Source organism: Dermacentor andersoni, chromosome 4, assembly GCF_023375885.2.
Source record: "Dermacentor andersoni chromosome 4, qqDerAnde1_hic_scaffold, whole genome shotgun sequence".
In the NCBI taxonomy this organism is placed as follows: Eukaryota; Metazoa; Arthropoda; class Arachnida; order Ixodida; family Ixodidae; genus Dermacentor; species Dermacentor andersoni.
In genome coordinates, this window is record NC_092817.1 from 4,083,738 (window position 1) to 4,106,500 (window position 22,763).

Below are 22,763 nucleotides of genomic sequence, written 5' to 3' on the forward strand. Positions count from 1 at the left end.
TGAATAACCTCGTGAAATCATTGATGATATCGGGAGCCGATGTTTGCTTGTCCGCACTAGTCGGCGCCCCACTACCCAGCCCGTAATGGTCAGTGATTCTTTTTTTCTTGGTGACCTTTCGTGGACGTTTGCGATGCCGGAAATCTATCGAAGCTGGTGCTTGAACATCGCCAAGTCTGGCAAATTGCTCTCATGGCTAAAAAACCAAGTCTTGGCAACGTCAGTGACGTGGAAGGCGACGTTAAGAACCTTGTGAAAATGATCGCACCGGTTAACTTCACTCCCTCGGTCATAACTGTCCAGCCATCTTTCAATGTCGTTACCACGGAGGCCAGCGAACATGATTGGGTCGCGCTACTGATGGTCCATGAAAGAGGTTGCGCGATTATCACGGAGCCTGCGCTTCTTGGGGCATGGCGGTAAAAAGGCGAAACATGCGGTGACCTGAACGAAGGGAAGTTGCAGATGGCGAACGGATCGAGAGAAACCTCCACCACATGCGAGGCAGCTGTTATACCTCGACGCTTTCTTCGGCGGGACGGCGCGCTGAAGAGAATGACGCTGGCCAAGATGATGAAAATATACAAATGACGAAGATGAAGGGTGACTAAAATGTTCACAATATTTATTCCTCCTACCGGTTCTGTCAGCCTCCACCTATAGGTGACTATGTCTGCCGCAGCGATTGTAAAGAACATGATATTCTGCGTGCATATACAGCAATTCTGAAGACATGGAAACCTTTCTTAGTTAGAAGGCTCAAGCTTTAAAAGGTTAAAAAACCAATTTCTAGTTGTCAAGAGCTATTCTGTCTAGCAAGAGCACGCATTGCCAACGACACAAAGATGCAGGCCAAGAACGACGCCTCAAGAGGTTGCACTCTAGGCGAGTCCACCGTAATTTGGAACGCGTGCCATGTTCTTTCGCACTCTGTCGAGTATCCACAAGACACCGTAACAGGAGCTCAGAGAGACGCTGGGGAAACAATTACGCCCGTTACTATGCTGGCAGATGTGAAACAAAATATATCGCGCTGCAAAAGAGATTCGCTTGTATGTGAACACTCGGCAAACCTAACGGCACGCATGACATGCACAGCGGTGTAAGAGTATTTTATAGTTTGCTTTACTCATGTAAAAATAATCTTGAACCAATTACAGGTTTTTGTAAATGATGAATTATTTATAAGGCTAGTCGTTCCTGAATCACAGCGTGCGACGGGGTCGTGGACCGCTTAAATGTTGTGCTGCGGCTAGTGTGTACGACTAGAAATAGCTCAGTCGCACGCATCGCAATGCGATCTTGAGAGGGCGCCTTTCACGCGGCTGCGATTGCAACGATGCGGCAGGTGCGACGCCCAGGGTTGCTTGGTGCCAAGTTCTGCAGTAGATATATGCGCAGCCAGAAGTCCTCGAACATGATTCACCGGGCATACAGCAAGTCTGGGTGCGTAACGCTCGTCTTAGGGCTAAGCAGACTGTTTGGCTTTAGCTTGTGCCCTAAGGAATAATTAATTAAAATAAATTATGGGGTTTTACGAACCAAAACCACTTTATAACTATGATGCACGCCTTAGTGGAGGACTTCGCAAATTTGGGCCACCTGGGATTCTTTAACGTGCACCTAAATCTAAGTACACGGGTGTTTTCGCATTTCGCCCCCATCGAAATGCGTCCGCCCTGGCCGCGATTCGATCCCGTGACCTCGTGCTGAGCAGCCCAACACCAGAGCCACAGAGCAACTGTGGCAGGACCTAGTGAATAATTAAACGGTTCATTAGCGCAACTATGTATTCAGCCAAATGCTAATTATCTGCGCTTTTTTCTTGAATGAGAGTTAATATCCTTTGATTTAGGGTAAATCACTTTGCAAATGGTAGCACTGGTATATACTGAGTGACCGACGTTACAGTCTACGTAACTTACTTCATAAATGCCACGTTACCCAGTTGTCTTTGTAATACATTAAAGGACTGCGGAACTGAGTGAATATTCAGTTACAAGGTGGAGTGGGGAGTCCACGCCGTATAACCTCGTACACATCGTTTCTATTTGCAGTCCAACGTACCCGTGGATCTTTTGGACAGCAGCAAGAACTCAGCCGTTGTCAGTTACACGTCCTGCGACCCCCAAGTAAGCATGCTCGTCTGCACCCGTGCTTAACATAAAGTCATGAGCACGAGCTTTGCATAACGCTCCTTTACACTTTCAAAGCTCTCTTGTAAATAGAGCAAGCAATACTGTCACTGAAGAGACAGTTGTATGCCGGGCGGTCAACGGCTGGCACGTGTATGAATAGCAGGATGTAAAATGTTGCCACAAGCCTGTCTGCAAGGGGGGCAGGCGATTGTTTCGGTCAAATATTGCCTATTTCGGCACACGCGACATTATTTTATGTGTGTGCATGTCTGCGTGTGTATGTGTGCGTGCGTCTCAAACACTCTCTTGCCTGCACTGCACATAAGTCCCGACTCCTTGCCTAATGAACTATATGTAGTGGTTTATTTGTAAGAAAATAAATTTCTAGTAATTTTTTACAGCGACGCTGTTAGCCCCTCACTGGTCGGCGTTTTTCGCGTCCGTTAGCAAAAATGTAGGCCGATCCCGGCGGCAGTGCAGGCCAGGAGCCCCGACTCGTAAGGCACAAGTTTCAAGCACTCGGCAAAGTGAGGCGAGCAGTGCACACATAGTATTTTAGAATCACGCATACACAGCAGCATACGTTTCAATAAGGAACACGCACAGATAAAGCATCCGAACCCCGTACTTGATGATAAGGTGCTCTCGATACCAATGGGAAGCTTGTGACACTAGCCGCATGCATTTCCCGGTAAAGATTACACAACCTGCCGCGCCCACGGTAGCTTGCGACGTGAAGAGGGACATCCGTCGCCTATCGTGCATGGAAGAACCAGCCTAGCAACGGTTTTCAGTGTTGTTGCACCTCCGCTATGGGTGGCGGCGTGCTGTCAAAATTATCATTAGTCCCATTGCCACTATTACTCTAAAGCACCGCATGACCCCCTCAGCAGTTGTAATGGTGGTTTTGAACTGCTTCGCGGGACATGCATTTTGCAGGGCCGGAATTGCGAGTGAATTTTTCCGAATTGGTCAATTACTTTTTACTCGGTAGCAGTCACTGTTAATTCTATACCCATTTTTATTGCGAAGCAATACTACTTTAGGTCGCACTTCAGCCCGTTTCGTGGCGAGGCGGTGGTAGGCACCATTGACCTTTAGCGTGACCTCGCTGCGTGACGTCATACCACGTGACCTAGAGTGACGTCACACCAGCTGTGTAAAAACGGGGCCCCATCTCACGCCGTCGCGATGCGAGGCGGTAGCCACCAACGGCGGCCTAACTCCCGCTCCTCTCACCAGGGGCGCTACGGTCGGTGTGACGTCACACCAGCTGTGTAAAAACGGGGCCCCATCTCACGCCGTCGCGATGCTAGGCGGTAGCCACCAACGGCGGCCTAACTCCCGCTCCTCTCACCAGGGGCGCTACGGACACTATTGCTTCGCAATCACCAGGCTTAACCAAGCTAAGCCACGGCCGTTTTTTTTGGTATGTGAGCATGCGGCAAACAACGTCACCTATAGAGGAAAGTCTAGGTGGCGTTGAGCGAAGCGGGGAAGGGGAAGAGATGCGAAGCTTCGCAGAAGAGGACGGTAGGGCAAGCGCGCTTGGTAAACTTCTTATCAGCATGGCTAATTCTGGGGAAGTTTTAGGGAACCATTTTATGCCTTGATTAGAGAAATAAAGAAGTGATATTATACCTAGGGAAATTTGACGCCAGGACATTGAAAGGGCTAAACTGCTGAGGTGATGGCGTCTTTTTATTTCAGTCACCTCAAACTGCCTTCGCATTAGCCTGTAAGGTATGACTTGATCCTACAGCACCGCAATGAACGCATCATGCCAAACAAACAACAGGGCGTGGATGCCCTGGGTCCCTTAAAGAAGTGCTGCTAGTACGATTTTTTTTCTTACCTCTAGCTGTGCTGACAATGTATATGCACTCGGAATTAATTATTTTACTGTAAACGGGGAAACACATTTATGCGATATTTTTAAACAAAGCAGCGCGAATACATCTGGGCATAAGCAGACATATATAATCTGCACGCAATGTGTTCATGACACTGAATAGCCGACTACGAATGCGTAGACTAAAATTTATCTGGAACCACCCACAGCCAGACCAACTATGCGCAGGGTCCCAGTGTTCGTGTGTTTGGGCGAATTTGCTTTCTCACAAAGATAAAAATTACTTGCATATTTTTGTTATTTGCTGCAGATGACATGCGAGTGCGTAAATGTAATGGTGCTAGTCCGTATAGAGCAAGCAAACAAAGACATTCATATATTAAGGCGAAAGGCTTAGATGGCTCTTGGGTCGAAAATTTGACCATGCGGTCAAATTATGCAGTCAAACTATGTCAGCAAAATTCAATGGCACCTACTATGGGTGTCGAACATTTGTCCTTTGGTGGGAATCAAACGCACGACCTTTGGTGTTATTAAGGTGATGTTAAGGCACAGTTAACTAATAGAGTTAATAAAGGCACCCGATTCCATTACCTTTGGTGTTAATTAAGCCGATGTTAATGAAGGCACTCTTAATTAAGACACAGTTAATTAAGGTACTCGCTCCCACAGACTTTGGTGGTAGTCGAACTGACGATTTTTGGTGCGGGAGGAACCCACGACCTTTGGTGTAAATTAGGGCGAATTAAGGCACAGGTAATAAGGGTAGAGTTAAGACACTGGAACCCACGACCTTGGGTGGGCGTCGAACCGTCGATCCGTCGAACCTTAAATTCAGCTGCATTTCCGGCATCATGAGCCATATAATGCGCTCGCGTTAAACCAACAGAAGACAATAGAAAGTGGCAAGGCATTTGAATGAGAATGTCAAGTAATTCAATTAATGCCTTGTCAGCGCGCAGCCTTTTGCCTTGACCATGTTTAGCGTATGCCAAAGTGTCTGACGCTCTTTTAAAATTGCTGTTGCGCAGTAGCACACTGCTTTGACACTCTTACACTTGTAAGGGATCTCCGGCGCCAACCTAACCCTCAGAATAAGGATCCTTGTAATCTTGGCACGTCCCCCTATAGGCCAAACAATTATGGACAAGAACCAAGTGCGCGCGTGCTGGCGTCTTTTCCTGTCAATATCGCATTAACTAAGAGGCCGTGTTATCAGCAGAACTTGCACTGCGACACCACTTCCGGTTGAGCACAGCAGCGTTAAAAAGAGCATCTAATTAAACTATAAATTATGCTGTCATTGGCATAACAGAAATACAGAAATAAAATTCGCGTACTGAGGGACAACATTTTGCAGAAATCTGTGGATATCTGCGGAAATATTTCATCCAAATTAAGGGAAAACTAACTTCGGAGGTTGGCAGCACTGCCTCATCGGTTGCTGCGGGTTGTGTGCGCGCTATGGAGGCACCATGCTCGTCTCGCGATCGAGTTGCCGAGGGCCATGCGAGAAGGACGGAGCAGCAACGCAGCAACTTGCTGGCGTGAGGAAGCGCCCCACCAGCTGTCTATCGTGCTGCTATCGATTCAACGCAAGCTGAACGGCGAGAACACGGCGCGCACAAAGGTATGGGAGATGCAGATCGCTGTCAAGATACGGCGCGCGCCGCGTTGCCTTCCTGCTTTCCTCCTGGGTGCGCGATTCGGCAAACCGTCGTACGCTCTGACTCACACATACAGCATACGGCGCGCGAGGACGATGTCATGTCATGGTGTGAACATGTCCTTCTTGCCGTGCCTCGCCGCTTCGCTCGCGCGTGAGTGCGTGGTGTGCGGCGATTTCAACCCCCATCACGGGAGCTGGGGCTCTGCCAGAACCTACACGCGGGGGAAGAACCTGATGAGCGCGGCCGGTGCGGCGGGCCTCGCCGTCATCAACAGCGGCTAGCGAACCTACGTCCGTCGCAGCGGGACCGCCACAGTGATCGATCTGGCGCTTGTTTCGGAGCGCTGCTCATACGACTGGCAGCGCGCCGCTGGATTCGACCACTTCCCCGTCTCCCTCTCCCCCGCGCGGCCGAGTCGTGGTGCCACGCGTGTGTACACGGTCGTGCGCTGGCCCATGTTCCGCGATTTCTGTGCCGAGAGACCGCGCGGCGATTTCTTCACGCACATCGCGGAGTGCGCGAATCGTGCTTCGTCGCGTGTGGTCGGCCCCGCCGGATCCCCTTTCCTGGACATCAAGCTCCTCAATGTGCGCGCCGCCCGCTGCCGCACTCAGCGGCGAGCGATTCGGACCGATGCCACGAAGGACACTGTACAACCGCCTGGACGCGGTGTGCACACGACACGCCTGACAGCTGCGCCGCCGATCATGGGGTCTGCTCGTCGCTCGCCCAGCCTGGCAACGAGCGCCGTGGCTGGCGAGTCATCCGTGCCCTGCTGAGCCCGAAGACACCGCGGTTCCCGGTGCTGGCCATCGCCATAGCGTGGGGGATCAGCGAGCTGGCGCTCGCTGAGATTCTGGCGGACGCTTTTGCTGCCACCCGCTTCCAGCGCGCCCACGGCTACGTTGTAGGCGCTCTACGCGGCGGCGTTCGTGCGGGGTGAAGCTCGCACAAACCACGCGCAGGCGATCTCAAGCCTGTGCGAGGGTGACTTCACTCATCACGAGCTGCAGCGGGCCCAGTCGCGCGGCCGGCGACGCCACAGTGCCCCTGGGGAAGACGGGATCACGCGGCAGATGTTGCGCAACCTCGATGAGCTGCAGCGCCGCCTCCTCCTCAACGCTTACAACAACATCCTGCGCAGCAGCTCCCTCCCGGATTCGTGGCGCCATGCTGTCGTCGTCCCCGTCCAGAAATGTGGCAAGCCACCTCGCAGCCCTGCCTCATACCGACCCATCTCCCTCGCGTCTATCCCAGGGAAGACGATGGAGGCGATGGCTCTAACCCGGCTACAGTGGATTTGCGGATGCCCACGGTGCTCTACCTTTCGAGCAGTGCGGCGTCCGCACTCACCGCTCTACGGCGGACTGCATCGCTATCGTCGTCGGCACCCTTAAGCAGGCCAGACTCGACCGGGATATCGCCTTCTTGCTGCTCCTCGACGTCCGAGGCGCATTCGACTGCCTCCCTCACGCCACCATCCCCTCGGCCGTGCGGGCCCTCGGTGTGATGTGCAGGCCCTTTGCCTACATCGAGGCTTTCCTACAGAACATCTGCTGTCCGAGTCGCGGTGTTTGAGCTGCGGGGTGCCTCAGGGAAGCGTTTTCAGCCCGTTTTAACGCGACAGCGTTAAGGAGCTCGTGTCGCAGAAAAGCCGGTGTCGTCGGTGTCGGCGTCGGCGGCGTTGGCCGTGAGCGATAAATCCCAGCAGGTGCTTCATGAATAAAAAACAACTTGCAAGATGGGCTGGGTGGGAATTGAACCAGGGTCTCCGGAGTGTGAGACGGAGACGCTACCACTGAGCCACGAGTTCGATGCTTCAAAGTGGTACAAAAGCGCCTCTAGTGAATGCGGTGTTGCCTTAGAAACGAGCTGTTTCTAAGGCTCAGGCGTGGGTCGCTTGCTCAGGCGCACATTTCGTTATCGCGCCGAACGCTGCGTTGCTCGACGCTCACCGCGTCCGATGCGGGGCGCGTAGTGGCTGCGCCGTAGCCCATTGTCTTACACCCCTTGGCGGGTCGACGGGAACGCTGTCGCGTTCCACTCTTGAAGGCGAAGCTTAAGCGTCCTCCAATTTTTTTTTCAACTTTGCCCTCGAGCCCATCATCGAGTGCATTCTCACAACGGGCCCCTTCCTTGTGCACGCTGTGCTTTACGCGGACGACATCGCGCTCTACGTGCGCGGGCCGACCTCTGCGGTGGGCGAGATGCGCTCCCGGCTTCAGGCGGCGCTTGACATCGTGGAGTCCAAACTCACTTGCTATGAATAAAGTTTTTCTGTCTGTCTGTCTGTCGCGGACTTCCTGCGCGCCATCGTCCGACGAAATCCGAGGTGCTCATCATACACCCCCGCAGTGGTACTCGCCGCCGCACCGGCTGCGTGCTCGTCGATGGAGTCCGCCTGCCCTGGCGTCTTACAGTGCGGGGCTCAGGATCGACAACTGCCTCACTTGGTTCGCTGCCGTGCGCCGGCTGCGCGCTGTGAGGCGCCGAATGGAGAGTGCGGTGCGCGGCCTGCTCGCCCGCGGCGACGTACGGCTGCCCTGCTTCGCTCGCGGCGGCGCTCTACTCCGCGGTAGTGCTCTACCCGCTGTGGAGGTGCATCGACCACTGCCGAGTGCTTCGTATGTGCCACGGTCTCCCTCGCGCATCGCGGAAGCGCTCGCGGAGACGGTGCATGGCCCGTCTCCCTGTCGGCTGACCTGCGTGCCCTCGTCCACCTCGAGTGCCTCTCCCGTGTCCCGGACGCAGGCTCCATCCTGTCCCTCCTTCGTCGCCTACCCCGGTCTCGAGTGGGAACAGCGTGTGAGCTCTTTGACTGCCTGGTGGTCGACCCCCACCCGTTCCGCCGCCCTGGCCACCGCCTCACCAGCGCACGCCACTGCACGTGTGTCTCGATCTCCCGGGCGTCCGCTCCAAGCATCGCACGCCTCTCTGCGCTGTACAGCAGGAGGCTGCTGCCAGAATCGAGGACGACCTATGGGGGAGGACGCACTTGTATGCCGACGGCTCCGTACTCGGCGACGGCTCGGTGGCTGCCGCCTGTGTTGCACCGGACCTTGGCGCCGCGAGGCAGTGCCGGCTCTCCTACCGGGCTTCCTCTACGACAGCGGAGCTAAGGGCATTGCATCTCGCCGCGGATATCGTTGAGGAGTCGCCGCACAACCAGCAGTAGCACGCGCGCCAGGTGTAGCACACTCTCAAGTTCAACAAAGTGCCACAGAGGGCGAAAAAATGAACGCGCGGCGCTGCTAATAGAATCAGCATAGTAGAACCACTTCGGGATGCTTACGTTAGTTCCAATATTTATCGCAATAGGCACCGTAATAAGCGCAATTTTATTTTACGAACTTTCTCTTACAATTACCGAAGCATTTTTATTACATAAAGAAGGGGGAAAAATTATCACTGCTAATTAGATATTGCACTATTTATTAGTAAGTTTAGTGTTTCTTTGTCACTATAAACGCTAATAGCGTTCAGCATCATCGATCTTTCACGTGACCTATGGCCTGGATTTAAAATTTTTACCGGTATTTTCGAGTGCACGGCGGCACGGATTCATTCGTTCGTACACTTGACTGGTTGCTTCTTTGTTGCTAAAACTATAGTTCATTGCGCTTCGATGTCTCGCGTTATTTCACTGCGGTGAAGTGGCGTGTTAGCTAGCAGACATGTAAGCCCGAAAGCTAGGTTTCGGTCGTGAGCCATTCGGAACACGGCTGCATCGAAACGGGAGCTGGATTCTGCTGCGGCTGACAACGGCAATAACGGTGAGTCGTTTAACACCGCAAGCAGAAAAAGACACCTTATCGACTTTTTTCTATAGACCGTCTATAGAGTGCGAATAGACAAAACGAAATAGAAACTTTATCGAATTTCTTCTACAGACAGCCTATAGACTTTGTACCAACAAAAGTCCGAATCTATAGAAAGGCAAGGTCGTCTATAAAAAGTCTATAGACTTTCTATAGACAGTCCCAAGTCATTTTTGTAAGGGTTAGCTTGCAGTCCATAGTAGAAAATCGCGCGGTGTGCAACGTAGCGTTAAAAATGCCGCCAGAACAGATCCTCAGCAAAGAAGAGTTGGCAAAATGACGTCGCATACGTGCCCAAAGGGCTGCATAACGTTATAGTGCCATGGAAAAATGTTTATTAGAGGGAGATAAATATCCACTATAGCTATATATATAATGCCAGAGCAATTGGTGGGCAGCCATCTTCTATTCCTTTCGGAACAGGGAAGCCTCCGGCTATTCAGAAAAAAAAAGTCAGTTTTGTTCGGCATATTAATGTGTGCTTTCCGCATGCACGTCAATTTGGCGCTATGAGTTTTCACGGTTTTGTGACGTCGTGTGACAGACAGGCGAAGTGAGTGCAGCCGGAAAACGTTTGACCAATGAAAGAGTATTATGTCGAAAAAGGCATCGAATGCGAAATAATTATTTTTATTTCGTTCCGACTAACCAGGCATAATCAGTCTGCACACATCATATCAGACGGGGCCTTTTCACGGTTTTCATGACGTCGCGTGAGAGACAGCCGAAGTGGGGGTGGCCCGAGAATTTCTTGGCCGATCATGGAGGGCTGATTGCAGGATTGGAATACAAAAGTTTTTTGGAATAGTTTAACGTTATAGCGCCCCATGAAAGGAATTTGGTTTGTAAAGGAAGCTGGTCTGTATGCTCGTGGAACTAGTTGCGGTCAGAGGAAACGCCAGTGGCGTTTAACGTTTCCTTTTGCTTCATTATTTCCTTGAGTGACGGCTCGCCGCGACGGTGGCTGATCCTCGGAACCATATAGCCGCGATTTGGGTAAGATAGGGTGGAAAATAAAGTCATGCGAAACTGCGTCCATCCTGAGACCCCGCAATAACCATTAAACACATAAACAATATGACTGTTACCCGTTACCTCATCTCGCTTTTCCCTAATTGTACAGAACTTTTCGTGCAAAATTGGCAACTGGAAACAAGAATCGCAAAGAGTTGAGAAATTAAGCGATCTACTAAGGCAGAGAGCCAAGGCAACAGCCAAACAGAAAGGAAAAGCGAAAATAAAGAAATTTAATTGTTGTCTGTGAAAATATTTATGGATCAACATCTCTATATTTAAAAAGGAAGTAGAGAAAACGCCGCCGGAAGTGGAGGATAATTGCATGTGCTTTGAATGACGTTTCTACAGTTATCAGTCGAGCCGCCTGACGTAGCCACTTCCATGCTTTGCTAAGGTGGTTGTTTTTGTAACCTTTGTAAATTTGTGTCTGCCTATCTACAATGCATGTCAACAGCTTAAGCATTATTAAGATCACAAATGAGAACATTTATGCGCTCATTTATACACTAGAAGATATCAAGCTGCTGGCTTCACAAGCAAATTCATGAAAGACATCAAGCTATTAGAAATGATGCATTCTTTTTCTGCACTAACGTGATGCGCCACTTCACTAATGCAAAAGTAAATGTCCTGAGGTAAACCGAAATGAACAGCAAGAACATTTGCAACCATGGGCTCGGTGGCTCGGTGGCTGTGCTTCAGCGCAGACCACTAATCCGCTGTATTTCGCCATGCAGGTGCACGGTTTCATCACCGGACTTCTTCTATTGCCCGCAATTCTGGCCTTCCCCCAAGCCACAGCCATCCCAGAAATTCGGCCCAGCACACCCAGCGCGGGCCCCTTGCCTGCTCCCGCCACGACCGATTCATCATGTAAAACAGCGCCATCGCTACCTTCTTTGGATCCTCATTCACCATGGAACGCGCCATCGTCAGCAACATCGTCCCCTACGTCAGCTATAAAGCCGGCCCTGTCATCCCCCGCGCTCTGTGGGCTCGGTGGCTGTGCTTCAGCGCAGACCACTAATCCGCTGTATTTCGCCATGCAGGTGCACGGTTTCATCACCGGACTTCTTCTATTGCCCGCAATTCTGGCCTTCCCCCAAGCCACAGCCATCCCAGAAATTCGGCCCAGCACACCCAGCGCGGGCCCCTTGCCTGCTCCCGCCACGACCGATTCATCATGTAAAACAGCGCCATCGCTACCTTCTTTGGATCCTCATTCACCATGGAACGCGCCATCGTCAGCAACATCGTCCCCTACGTCAGCTATAAAGCCGGCCCTGTCATCCCCCGCGCTCTGTGGGCTCGGTGGCTGTGCTTCAGCGCAGACCACTAATCCGCTGTATTTCGCCATGCAGGTCAGTAGAACGTATCATTCTTTCGGGAAAAAATCCAGTAACTACTTCCTAATACAGCTACCGAGCCCATGGTGCTGCGCTACAATTGTTATCGAATGTGTTCATGTCATACGGTCTTTGTTGCTTTTGTCGGGTGATATTGAAACTAACCCTGGCCCTCCCGGTATTGAAAACGTAATGTCTGAATTAGGAAAGCTAGCTTCTGGCCAGCCAAAACTTATTACCGAAGTACTAGACCTAAAAAGCAAGCTACTAACAAGAGACAAAACGCTAACGGACTTAAGTAAACGCATGACTGACTTAGAAAGACATTACAAAGCCATTTCAACACTACGAACTGACCTTGATACCATAAGAATAGATACCACCCAAATGGCAGGTCAGATCGCACGCCTTGCTACACAGATGGATGATAACGAAAACAGGTCACGCCGTAATAACCTAATATTTTATAACATCTCCGATCCTAACCCGAAAGAAACATTTGCAGAATCTGAAAAAATCGTCATCCGCCACTGCAATGAACACTTGAACTTCGTCATTGATCCCAACCATATTGACCGTGCGCATCGCCTTGGACGCCATAGAGAAGGCCGTGCTCGGCCACTTATCGTAAAATTTAACCAATTCAAAACTAAAGAGTCTCTACTTTCTAATGGCCCTAAATTTAAGATAAGCAATTTCAGCGTCGGAGAAGATTTCCCTCAGCCCATCAGAATTGCTCGTAAAAACCTTATTGCTTTCGCTAAATCGAAATCCACGTCCTACTCTCTCTGCTTCAAAACATTACATATAGGTACCAAACGATACGTGTTTGACCATTCCACAGAATCTGTTAAGGAAATATCGTAGCAATTGCCCAGTCATCAACATGTGCCTTCCCGCCCTCGGCCCGCCCCGCGATCAAACTTGTTCCTTTCCGCTATTTTCACTAACATACGGAGCTTCATCCCAAAACGTGACATTATTTCTAATCTGGTTTCGTCATCTTGCAGTAACCTTCTAATATTAACGGAAACATGGCTTACAGGAGACGTAACGGACAGCGAAGTGCTCGCTGACCTACCAAATTTTCAACTCTTCCGAAACGATCGCAAGGGCACGAGGGGGGGAGGGGCACTTGTCGCCGTAGACCAAAATATATCGTGTACATCTGTTAACACTATGTCCGATCTTGAAATCCTATGGCTTAAATGCCATGCCGCACCCTATTCAATTTTACTTGGCGTCTGCTATAGGCCCCCTCATAGTACTCCAGACTTCTCTTTCAAACTGAATAACATCTTAAGTGCAATAACCACCAAACACCCCAACATGCATGTAATTCTATTTGGAGACTTTAATTTTCCTAATATCGATTGGTCAAGCCGGCCTGCACCAACGGCTACATCAAGGGAATCGAACGAGTTCCTTGAGGTATGCCTCAACTTTAACTTATCTCAAGTGCTCACAGAACCAACCCGTGTCACCGATAACTGCCAAAATATACTAGACCTTGTCTTAACAAGTAATCCTGAGAGCGTGTCATCCATCGCGTATCTTCCCGAAATCAGTGACCATAAAGTCATTCATGTCGACTTTGTAATTAAACCCGTTTTCACCCCGACTGTTAAAAAGACTATTCGCTTGTATGAAAAGGGCAATTATGAAGCAATTAATCATGAACTAACGCAATTTTACCCCAGTTTTGCAAGTGCCTTTTCTTGTCATACCATGGGTGAAAATTGGCAAATTTTCAAAGAGAAACTAAACAACTTAGTTGGCAAATACATTCCCCAAATCAGCATTCATTCCAATTCAGCACAATCCTGGTTCAGTAAAGCGCTGAAGCGATTAGAAAACAAGAAAAAACGTCTCTTCCGAGCAGCTAAGACCCGTAACACCCCTGACGCATGGGAAAAATACAAAGCAGCTGAAACTGCCTATCTGGAAGCCATACTTCATGCCAAACGCTCATTCTTTTATTCTGATGTGCCGCACATGCTTAAGAACAACCCAAAAAAAATCTGGCAAGTCTTAAGCCCACAGGACACGCGAACTATTACCTTATCAAATGAATTAGGTGATTCCCTAACCGACGCCGAATGCGCTCACTTGTTTAACACAACCTTTGCGTCAGTATTTACACAAGAAACTGAAATGTCATTTTCTATTCCTCATGCGAACTTTCAATGTACCATGCCACCAATTACATTTTTTCCATCCGGCATTACATCCCTCATAGACAATATCAAACTTTCATCGGCAGCTGGTGTGGACGACATTACGTCTAAACTTCTTAAAAACACTAAACATATTTGTGCAGCATATCTCTGTCTTCTATATTCACAGTCAGTTTCAACAGGCGTGCTGCCTCCCGATTGGAAGCACGGAAAGGTCGTTCCAGTTCACAAATCGGGCAACAAACACTCCCCATTAAATTATCGCCCCATCTCATTAACCAGTGTACCCTGCAAAATCCTTGAACATATTGATACAAGGCAGAAACATTTAAACAACGCGCGCAGGTTCGTGCGCCCCCTCAAGACGACAACGGAGTATTGAAGGAAAAGGACGAAGTAATGGCACGTGTTTTCGCCGCACGCACTCGCATCGCAGGTGGCCGTTGTCGGCGTCTACAAGAAGAAGACGAGGTGAAGCGACGCTCGAGAGAGAAGGCCTTCCTGATCTCCCGTTTAGAACGCGGCAGTGTTTTTTATTTTACCCCAGGGCACAAGTTCGCCCACAATCAATAGTCGTATCTGGGTTTCCTTAACTGTCCGTTACAATTCTGGTGGAGGTGCGGGGTAATGATTTCCAGCCCAATTCGAGTTGGAGAAAGCAGCCCGGAACCACGCCATCTCAGACCCAACGAGCTTACGCCCGTCCACCAGCGCACGAGCCGTCGCCTACGTGGTGAGCCGCCCGAGTTTCCTCTTTTGCCGGAGCAGACTATAACAGCAGCAGCAGATAATACAGAAATGACATCTCAGACAGCCTCAACCCGCATCGTGGTTGATCAGCCGCGAACGCCCGAGCCTTTTCACGGCGACACCTTCGAAGACGCCGAGGACTGGTTGGAAGGCTTCGAGCGCGTCGCTGACTACAACGGATGGGACGAAAACCGGAAGCTCCGCAATGTTTACTTCGCGTTGCAAGACTGTGCGCGAACGTGGTTTGAAAACCACGAAGCTGTCCTCCGGTCGTGGGATGACTTCCGACGGGAGCTGTTGGCCACGTATCCGAGCACAGACCGCCGGGAAAGAGCCGAAGCCGCTTTGCAAGCAAGAAGCCAGCGAAACAACGAAAGCGTGGCAATGTATCTCGAAGATATGTCCCGCTTATTCCGCCGAGCCGACCCGAGCATGAGCGAGGACAAGAAGCTTTGGCACCTGATGCGCGGCGTGAAGCAGGAGCTTTTTGCTGGTCTGGTTCGCAGCCCTCCACGCACCGTCGCCGAATTCCGCTCCGAGGCGACAACTATGGAAAGGACTCTTCAACAGCGTGCGAGACTCTACAACCGCGATATGAACATCGCCTCTGTGGATGCGATGCCGGCAATGTTCGGGAACAGCGTCGAGGTCTTACGAGAGCTCATAAGGTCTGTGGTTCGAGAAGAGCTCCAGAGGCAACAGCGGAACAACGGCCCCACAGAGGTCTCTTCGTTAGCAGAAGTGGTTCGCGAAGAAGTGAGACAAGCCGTCCGCGAACAGCACCCACCAGCACAGCCGCAAGCGTCGTCACCGGTACGGCCGACGGTATCGTACGCCGAGGTACTCAGAGGATCTCCAGGACGTACCTTCGTCGCGGCAACTGCGCATGTACCTGAACCTCGGTTCTTGCCGTCTCCGCCGGAGACGAGATACCGGAAAGCTGACATATGGCGCACTCCTGATAGAATCCCGCTGTGCTACCACTGCGGCGAAGCTGGTCATCTCTACAGGATGTGCGAATACCGCAGAGCGGGACTTCGGGGGTTTTCCATAAACGCTCCTTGCCCAAGAAACGGTGAACGCCCTTTCGAGATCCAGGAGTATTTGTCAATGCGCCAAAGCCCGCAGACTTCACAGCAACACCAACCTCGGTCAACAGTGCCGCTGAGGTATCGATCACCGAGCCCGCGTCCATCCTCAAGCTCCCCAAGGCGACGCCCCCAAAGCCCACGTCGGGAAAACTAATGCCGGCGACCTGTGGAGGTGAGGCCGCTGTCGACGCACGAACGGAGCCTCCAGCGCTGATTCTGAAATATAACGACGGACGCGAGAGCAGTTGCGAAAAGAGTGACGTAGCTTCCGATTTATGTGTGTTTATAGACGGCTGCGAAATTACTGCTTTAGTAGACACAGGCGCAGACCATTCCGTTATGAGCAAAGTACTTGCCAGAAGACTGAAAAAAGTGCTGACTCCTTGGAGAGGACCGCAAATTCGAACCGCCGGTGGACACCTTATCAACCCGGTGGGCAGGTGCACTTCTAGAATCGGAATACGCGGCTTTACATACGTCGCCAGTTTCATTGTGCTATCAGAATGCTCAAGGGATGTAATTATTGGAATGGACTTTTTGCAGGCGAACGGTGCAGTTATCAACTTGCAGGAATCCTGTGTGTCGTTCTCAACGAAGCACGCCATCGCGACGTTCGAGAGTGAAGAACGATTCGATGCGCTTCAGATTATAGACGACGACGTCACGATACCCCCAAGATCCAGCATAGCTGTCGCCGTAAGAAGCACCGTATTCAGCGACTATGAAGGAATAGCCGACAGTAACACTGGGCTCTTACTCGAAAAAGGGATCTGTATGGCAAGGGGCCTTGTTCGGCTGCGTGACGGGTGTTCAAATGTCTTCCTGACTAATTTTGGAAATGAAGTTCAGCATGTTGCGAAGGGAACCGTCATTGCCCGCCTTAACAATTATGAACAAATTACGGATTTGAGCTCTTCCGATGGTGCACTACTGGAGTCTGACAACGTAGACTCCATACTCGCATCCGTCCACATCGAAGCAGCACTATCACCGAGCCAGAAGCAGCAAATAGAGAACCTTGTACGAGAATTCGCCTCATGTTTCTCAACGACATCGAAAGTCCAGAGAACATCCATCGCCAGACACCGCATCATTGTCGACGAAGCTGTGAGGCCCATTTGCCAGCATCCCTACCGAGTGTCACCGAAGGAGAGAGAGGTCATCAGCAAACAAGTCGAAGAAATGCTTCGAGACGACGTAATTCAACCATCGACCAGCCCATGGGCTTCGCCTGTAGTGCTGGTAAAGAAAAAGGATCAGACCTTGCGCTTCTGCGTTGATTATCGGAAGCTAAACGTCGTCACAAAGCGGGATGTCTATCCACTTCCGAGGATCGATGACACCCTCGATAGACTACGGGATGCGAAATTCTTTTCCTCTCTCGACCTCAAAAGCGGATACTGGCAAATAGAAGTGGACGAACGGGATCGCGAGAAGACAGCATTCGTGACACCAGACGGACTATACGAATTCAAGGTACTTCCGTTCGGCCTCTGTTCCGCACCTGCCACCTTTCAGCGGATGATGGACACTGTGCTCTCCGGGTTAAAGTGGCAGTCCTGTCTGGTTTATCTCGACGATGTCGTGATTTTTTCTACCACCTTTGCTCAGCATGTGGAACGACTAAGGACTGTGCTCAAAGCTATTAGTTCAGCAGGGCTGACGATAAAGCCACAAAAATGTCACTTCGGCTTCCATGAGCTCCTTTTCCTCGGCCATGTGATTAGCTCCGAAGGCATCCGTCCTGACCCTGAGAAGACCGCAGCAGTAGAAAAGTTTCCTAGACCAACCAACAAAAAGGCCATTAGGCGATTCCTAGGACTTTGTGCCTATTACAGACGTTTCGTCAAAAACTTTTCGAAGATTGCCGAGCCGTTAACGCGATTAACGAAAGAAGATATGCCTTTCGTATGGCACAGTGAACAAGAAGATGCGTTCAATGAGCTGCGACGGCGACTTCAAAACCACCCGGTCCTTGCGCACTTTGATGAGGAAGCGGAAACAGACATCCACACAGACGCCAGCAATTTAGGACTTGGTGCCGTCCTCGTTCAATGGCAAAACGGAGAGGAAAGAGTGATTGCATACGCTAGCCGCACTCTTTCGAGGGCTGAAACCAACTATTCAGCCACCGAAAAAGAATGCCTCGCAGTAATATGGGCCATAGGAAAATTCCGACCATACTTATACGGTAGACCGTTCCGAGCAATCAGTGACCATCACTCATTGTGCTGGCTTGCAAACCTGAAAGATCCGTCTGGACGACTTGCTAGATGGAGTCTGAGGCTGCAGGAATACGACATAACGGTCGTGCACAAGTCAGGTCGCAAGCACAGTGACGCTGATTGTTTATCACGTGCTCCGGTCGAATCTGCTCCTGTGAAAGATGGAGACGAATTTTCGTTTCTTGGAGCCGTGACCACATCTGAGATGGCCAAACACCAGCAGTCTGACGCTGAGTTGCTTCTACTCATCAGGCACCTCGAGGGACACCACGTCCATGTTCAGCGAGTTTTCTGCCGGGGATTGTCATCGTATGTGCTGAGAAATGGCGTCCTGTACAAAAGAAATTTTGAGCACAGCACAGAGAAATTTCTACTCGTTGTTCCTTCAGCTTTGCGATCGGAAATCTTAGAAGCCTGTCACGATGACCCATCAGCAGGACACCTCGGAGTGAGCAGAACCTTCGCCCGAATTCATGCTAAATACTACTGGCCAAAGCTTTTGAATTCAGTGCAGCATTATGTACGAACATGTCGGGATTGCCAAAGACGCAAAACGCCTCCATTAAAACCCGCAGGCCTCCTTCAACCAATAGAACCCCCAGGAGCCCCGTTCGAACAAGTAGGAATGGACTTGCTTGGTCCTTTTCCGACATCGTCATCGGGGAAACGATGGATTGTAGTAGCGACTGATTACCTAACGCGATATGCCGAGACATCCTCTCTAATCAGTGCAACGGCCGTTGAAGTGGCTGAATTCTTTGTCACCAAGATAGTATTACGACACGGTGCCCCTGCAATTATTATCACGGACCGAGGAACTTCGTTCACAGCCGATTTGACGCAATCCATCATGAAATTCACTCATACCAGCCACAGGAAAACAACTGCCTATCATCCTCAAACAAATGGGTTAACCGAGCGATTGAACAGGACGCTGACCGATATGTTGTCAATTTACGTAGACTTAGAACACCGTACATGGGACAAGATCCTACCCTATGCTACATTCGCCTACAATACCGCATTGCAAGAAACCACTCAAGTAACGCCATTCCAACTTGTTTTTGGTCGAACAGTTACCACACCCTTGGATGCAATGCTGCCTGTCAGCGACAGTACAGAACAGAACCCTGACATCAGTGACTTTACACAGAGGGCCGAAGAAGCACGTCAGCTGGCGCGACATCGCATTCAACAAAGGCAGCGCATCGACGCGGACCGTTACAACCTGCGACGAAGGGAAGTCGAGTATGCACCAGGTGACAGAGTATGGGTGTGGACCCCCGTGCGGACGCGCGGCCTGTCCGAAAAGCTTTTGCGCCGTTACTTCGGCCCTTACCGAGTACTTCGCCGCATCAGTCCCCTGAACTACGAAGTTACGCCAGAAGGACAAGTGAGCTCATCACGATGCCGGCGTCGCACAGAAACTGTACATGTGGTCAGACTGAAGCCATATTATGACAGGCAGTGATTATTCGACCAAACATCTTTTCTGTGCCATATACCACGTTAGTGTGGACAACTGCTTGTGAACAATTTCGTCGCTTTACGCATCGGGACGATGCGTTTTGGAGGGGGGATAATGATACAAGGCAGAAACATTTAAACAACGCGCGCAGGTTCGTGCGCCCCCTCAAGACGACAACGGAGTATTGAAGGAAAAGGACGAAGTAATGGCACGTGTTTTCGCCGCACGCACTCGCATCGCAGGTGGCCGTTGTCGGCGTCTACAAGAAGAAGACGAGGTGAAGCGACGCTCGAGAGAGAAGGCCTTCCTGATCTCCCGTTTAGAACGCGGCAGTGTTTTTTATTTTACCCCAGGGCACAAGTTCGCCCACAATAAATAGTTGTATCTGGGTTTCCTTAACTGTCCGTTACAATATCATCTACACACATATCATGGACTTCCTTGATGCCAACCATTTTTTTCATCCTGCGCAGCATGGCTTCAGGAAAGGTTTTTCCTGCGAAACGCAGCTAGCTATGTTCGTTCATGACCTGCATGTTAACCTTGACTCTAACTTCCAGACTGACGCCATCTTCCTAGATTTCGCCAAAGCTTTTGACAAAGTTCCTCATGAGCGTCTACTACTAAAACTTGCCGCATTACATCGGAATACCAATATCTTAGCATGGATTAAAGAATTCTTAAGTAACCGTTCACAATCAGTCTTTGTCAACAATCAGGCATCTAACTCTACCCCTGTAACCTCAGGCGTACCCCAAGGGTCAGTCCTTGGTCCACTACTATTTCTAATTTACATTAATGACCTACCCATGCATGTATCTTCTAACATCCGTATGTTTGCAGACGATTGTGTAATTTATCGTAAAATTAACAGCGTTTCCGATAACATGTCCCTTCAAAACGACCTGCGAAGTGTACAGGAATGGTGTAACCTTTGGCTAATGGAACTAAACCCTAACAAATGTAAGACTGTCTCCTTCCACCGCCGCAGAAATCCACTTGTTTTCTCGTACCAAATTGCTGACGTCAACCTTGAATTAGTTCCTTCCTACAAATATCTCGGAGTAACCCTTTGTAGTGATTTAACCTGGGAAACGCACATTATGAACATCATTTCATCTGCTAACAAAACACTCGGGTTTTTAAAACGCCACTTGCGCCACGCCCCCCAACATGTAAAATTACTAGCCTATCAGACTCTCGTCAGGGCGAAATTAGAATATGCATCCCCCATTTGGAACCCTCATCAAGTATATCTCGTCAATCAACTGGAATCGCTTCAAAATCGAGCTGCAAGATTTATTCATTCTAAGTACTCCTACAACATCAGTGTATCGGCACTAAAAACAGAATCTGGTTTATCATTGCTTGCATCTCGCCGCCGCCTTGCTAGTCTTTGTCTTTTTCACAAGTTCTTTTACAGCTCACTTGGCAAACCACCATACATTCTCCCCCCGGCACGCATATCCAGCCGCACCGGTCACCCGCAACAAGTCGCGCGCCCACGTACACGCACTGTCACTTTTTCGTCTTCATTCTTTTTTCGTGCAGCAACAGACTGGAACGGCCTTTCCAACGAAATCACAGTCATAACCTGTCCTAGCACATTTTTAAACACCGTAACAAATTATCTTACCCTGCAATAAAAATCTGGCCTTCAATTTTTTTATGTATGTATGTACCCACCCCTTATGTAATACCCCTTCAACGGGGCCTTTAAGGAAATAAAATGAAATGAAATGAAATCAGGTACGAAATATTGGTGAAGTACCATGCGTGCAACTGTTTAATACATTATATTCAGTACTTTATATTCAGTTTATCAAAGGGTTATTCGGTTCTGTGGACGAAAGAAGTTGCCGGCGCTCTCGAAAAAAAGTATACTGATACGGCTACTTAGTCACCCATGGTTACGGCTACAACAAGAAGAAAAAATATGATGCGCGTTCCGATATCGCTTTGTCTTTCGTTAAAGTGTCTATAGTGCTGGCCTCGAACTAAAAGTTTATTTCGGAAGCAGCAACGGAAGGTCCTGACTGCCCATATATAATGCAGCATCTAGTTCGTTAGCCTGTCTCCGTCTGTAAGTTAACGCGAGCAATATTACATAAGGATTCAGGCAGCGATATTAAACGACTCACCGGTACTGCTGTCCTCAGTCGCAGAATACGGTTCCCGTGTCGATGCAGACATATGGCTCACAACCGAAACCTAGCTTTCGGGGTTACATGTCCGCTTGCAAACACGTCACTTCACCCGAAGTTAAACAACGCGAGACATCGAAGCGCGATAAGCTAGTTTCAGCAACAAAGAAGCAACCAGTCTAAATGTACGAACGAATGAATCCGTGCCGCCGTGCACTCGCAGATACCCGTAAAAATTTGGAATCCAGACCAGAGATCACGTGGAAGATCGATGATGCTGACCGCTATTTGCGTTTATAATGACAAAAACAATAAACTTACTAATAAAAAGTACTATATGTAATTAGCAATGATAATTTTGTACTCTTCTTTATGTAATAAAAATGCTTCGGCAATTGTAGAAGAAAGTTTATAATATGAAATTGCGCTTATTGCGGAGCCTCTAGCGGGAAATATTGAAACTAACGCGGGCATCCCTTGAGTGCTCCTACTATGCTCGTTTTATTAGCGTAGGCGCGCGGTCGATTTTTTCGCCCTCTGTGGCCATTTGTTGAACTTGAGAGTGTGCGGGGCCTAGCGTCGGCGCGACTCAAAAAAGCCGCCGGCGACAAACCTCCCAGACGACGCAGGCTAATCTGGCGCCATCTCGTAGGCACCCTCACTGCACTACGTTTTTCTTCTCACGTTTTAGCCATACCCTCTTCCCCTTTCCACCTGGCGCCTCATATCTCTCGCCGCTTTTTTTCATCCCCGGCTGCGCACCGCGTTCGCTCGAATCTTTCACTCTGCTCGTTCGCTCAATTAAGCCAGGAACGCCTACGCTTGCCACAGGAACGTGGCTCTAAAACGCTTCTGCGGCAAAACTGTACAACGTTTCCCCTAGGAAAAGGGACTCTTCCGTGCAGCGTCTATTAGGTTTTCCAGGTAGGACTGCAGCGTTGCTTACTTTTGTAGCCATTTACATCATTAAACTCACAGGATATGGAAACAAGATATGTCGAAGTCATCATCGTCAACCATAGAGACTATACATAAAGGGATGCAAAAGGCTTGCGTTCTGCCTCAGT

General features: G+C 49.9%; 1 protein-coding gene across 3 annotated transcripts in view; it reads left to right on the forward strand.

The window, feature by feature from the left end:
- The window catches only part of LOC126535888 (BBSome complex member BBS7-like), a 155,554-nt gene that overhangs the window by 73,867 nt on the left and 58,924 nt on the right, over positions 1-22,763 (forward strand). For all 3 annotated transcript variants that reach the window (XM_050182737.3, XM_055073326.1, XM_055073327.1), the window contains exon 13: positions 2,058-2,132. In XM_050182737.3, coding sequence (XP_050038694.1) covers positions 2,058-2,132 — 75 coding nt within the window. The remainder of the gene's footprint in view (positions 1-2,057; positions 2,133-22,763) is intronic.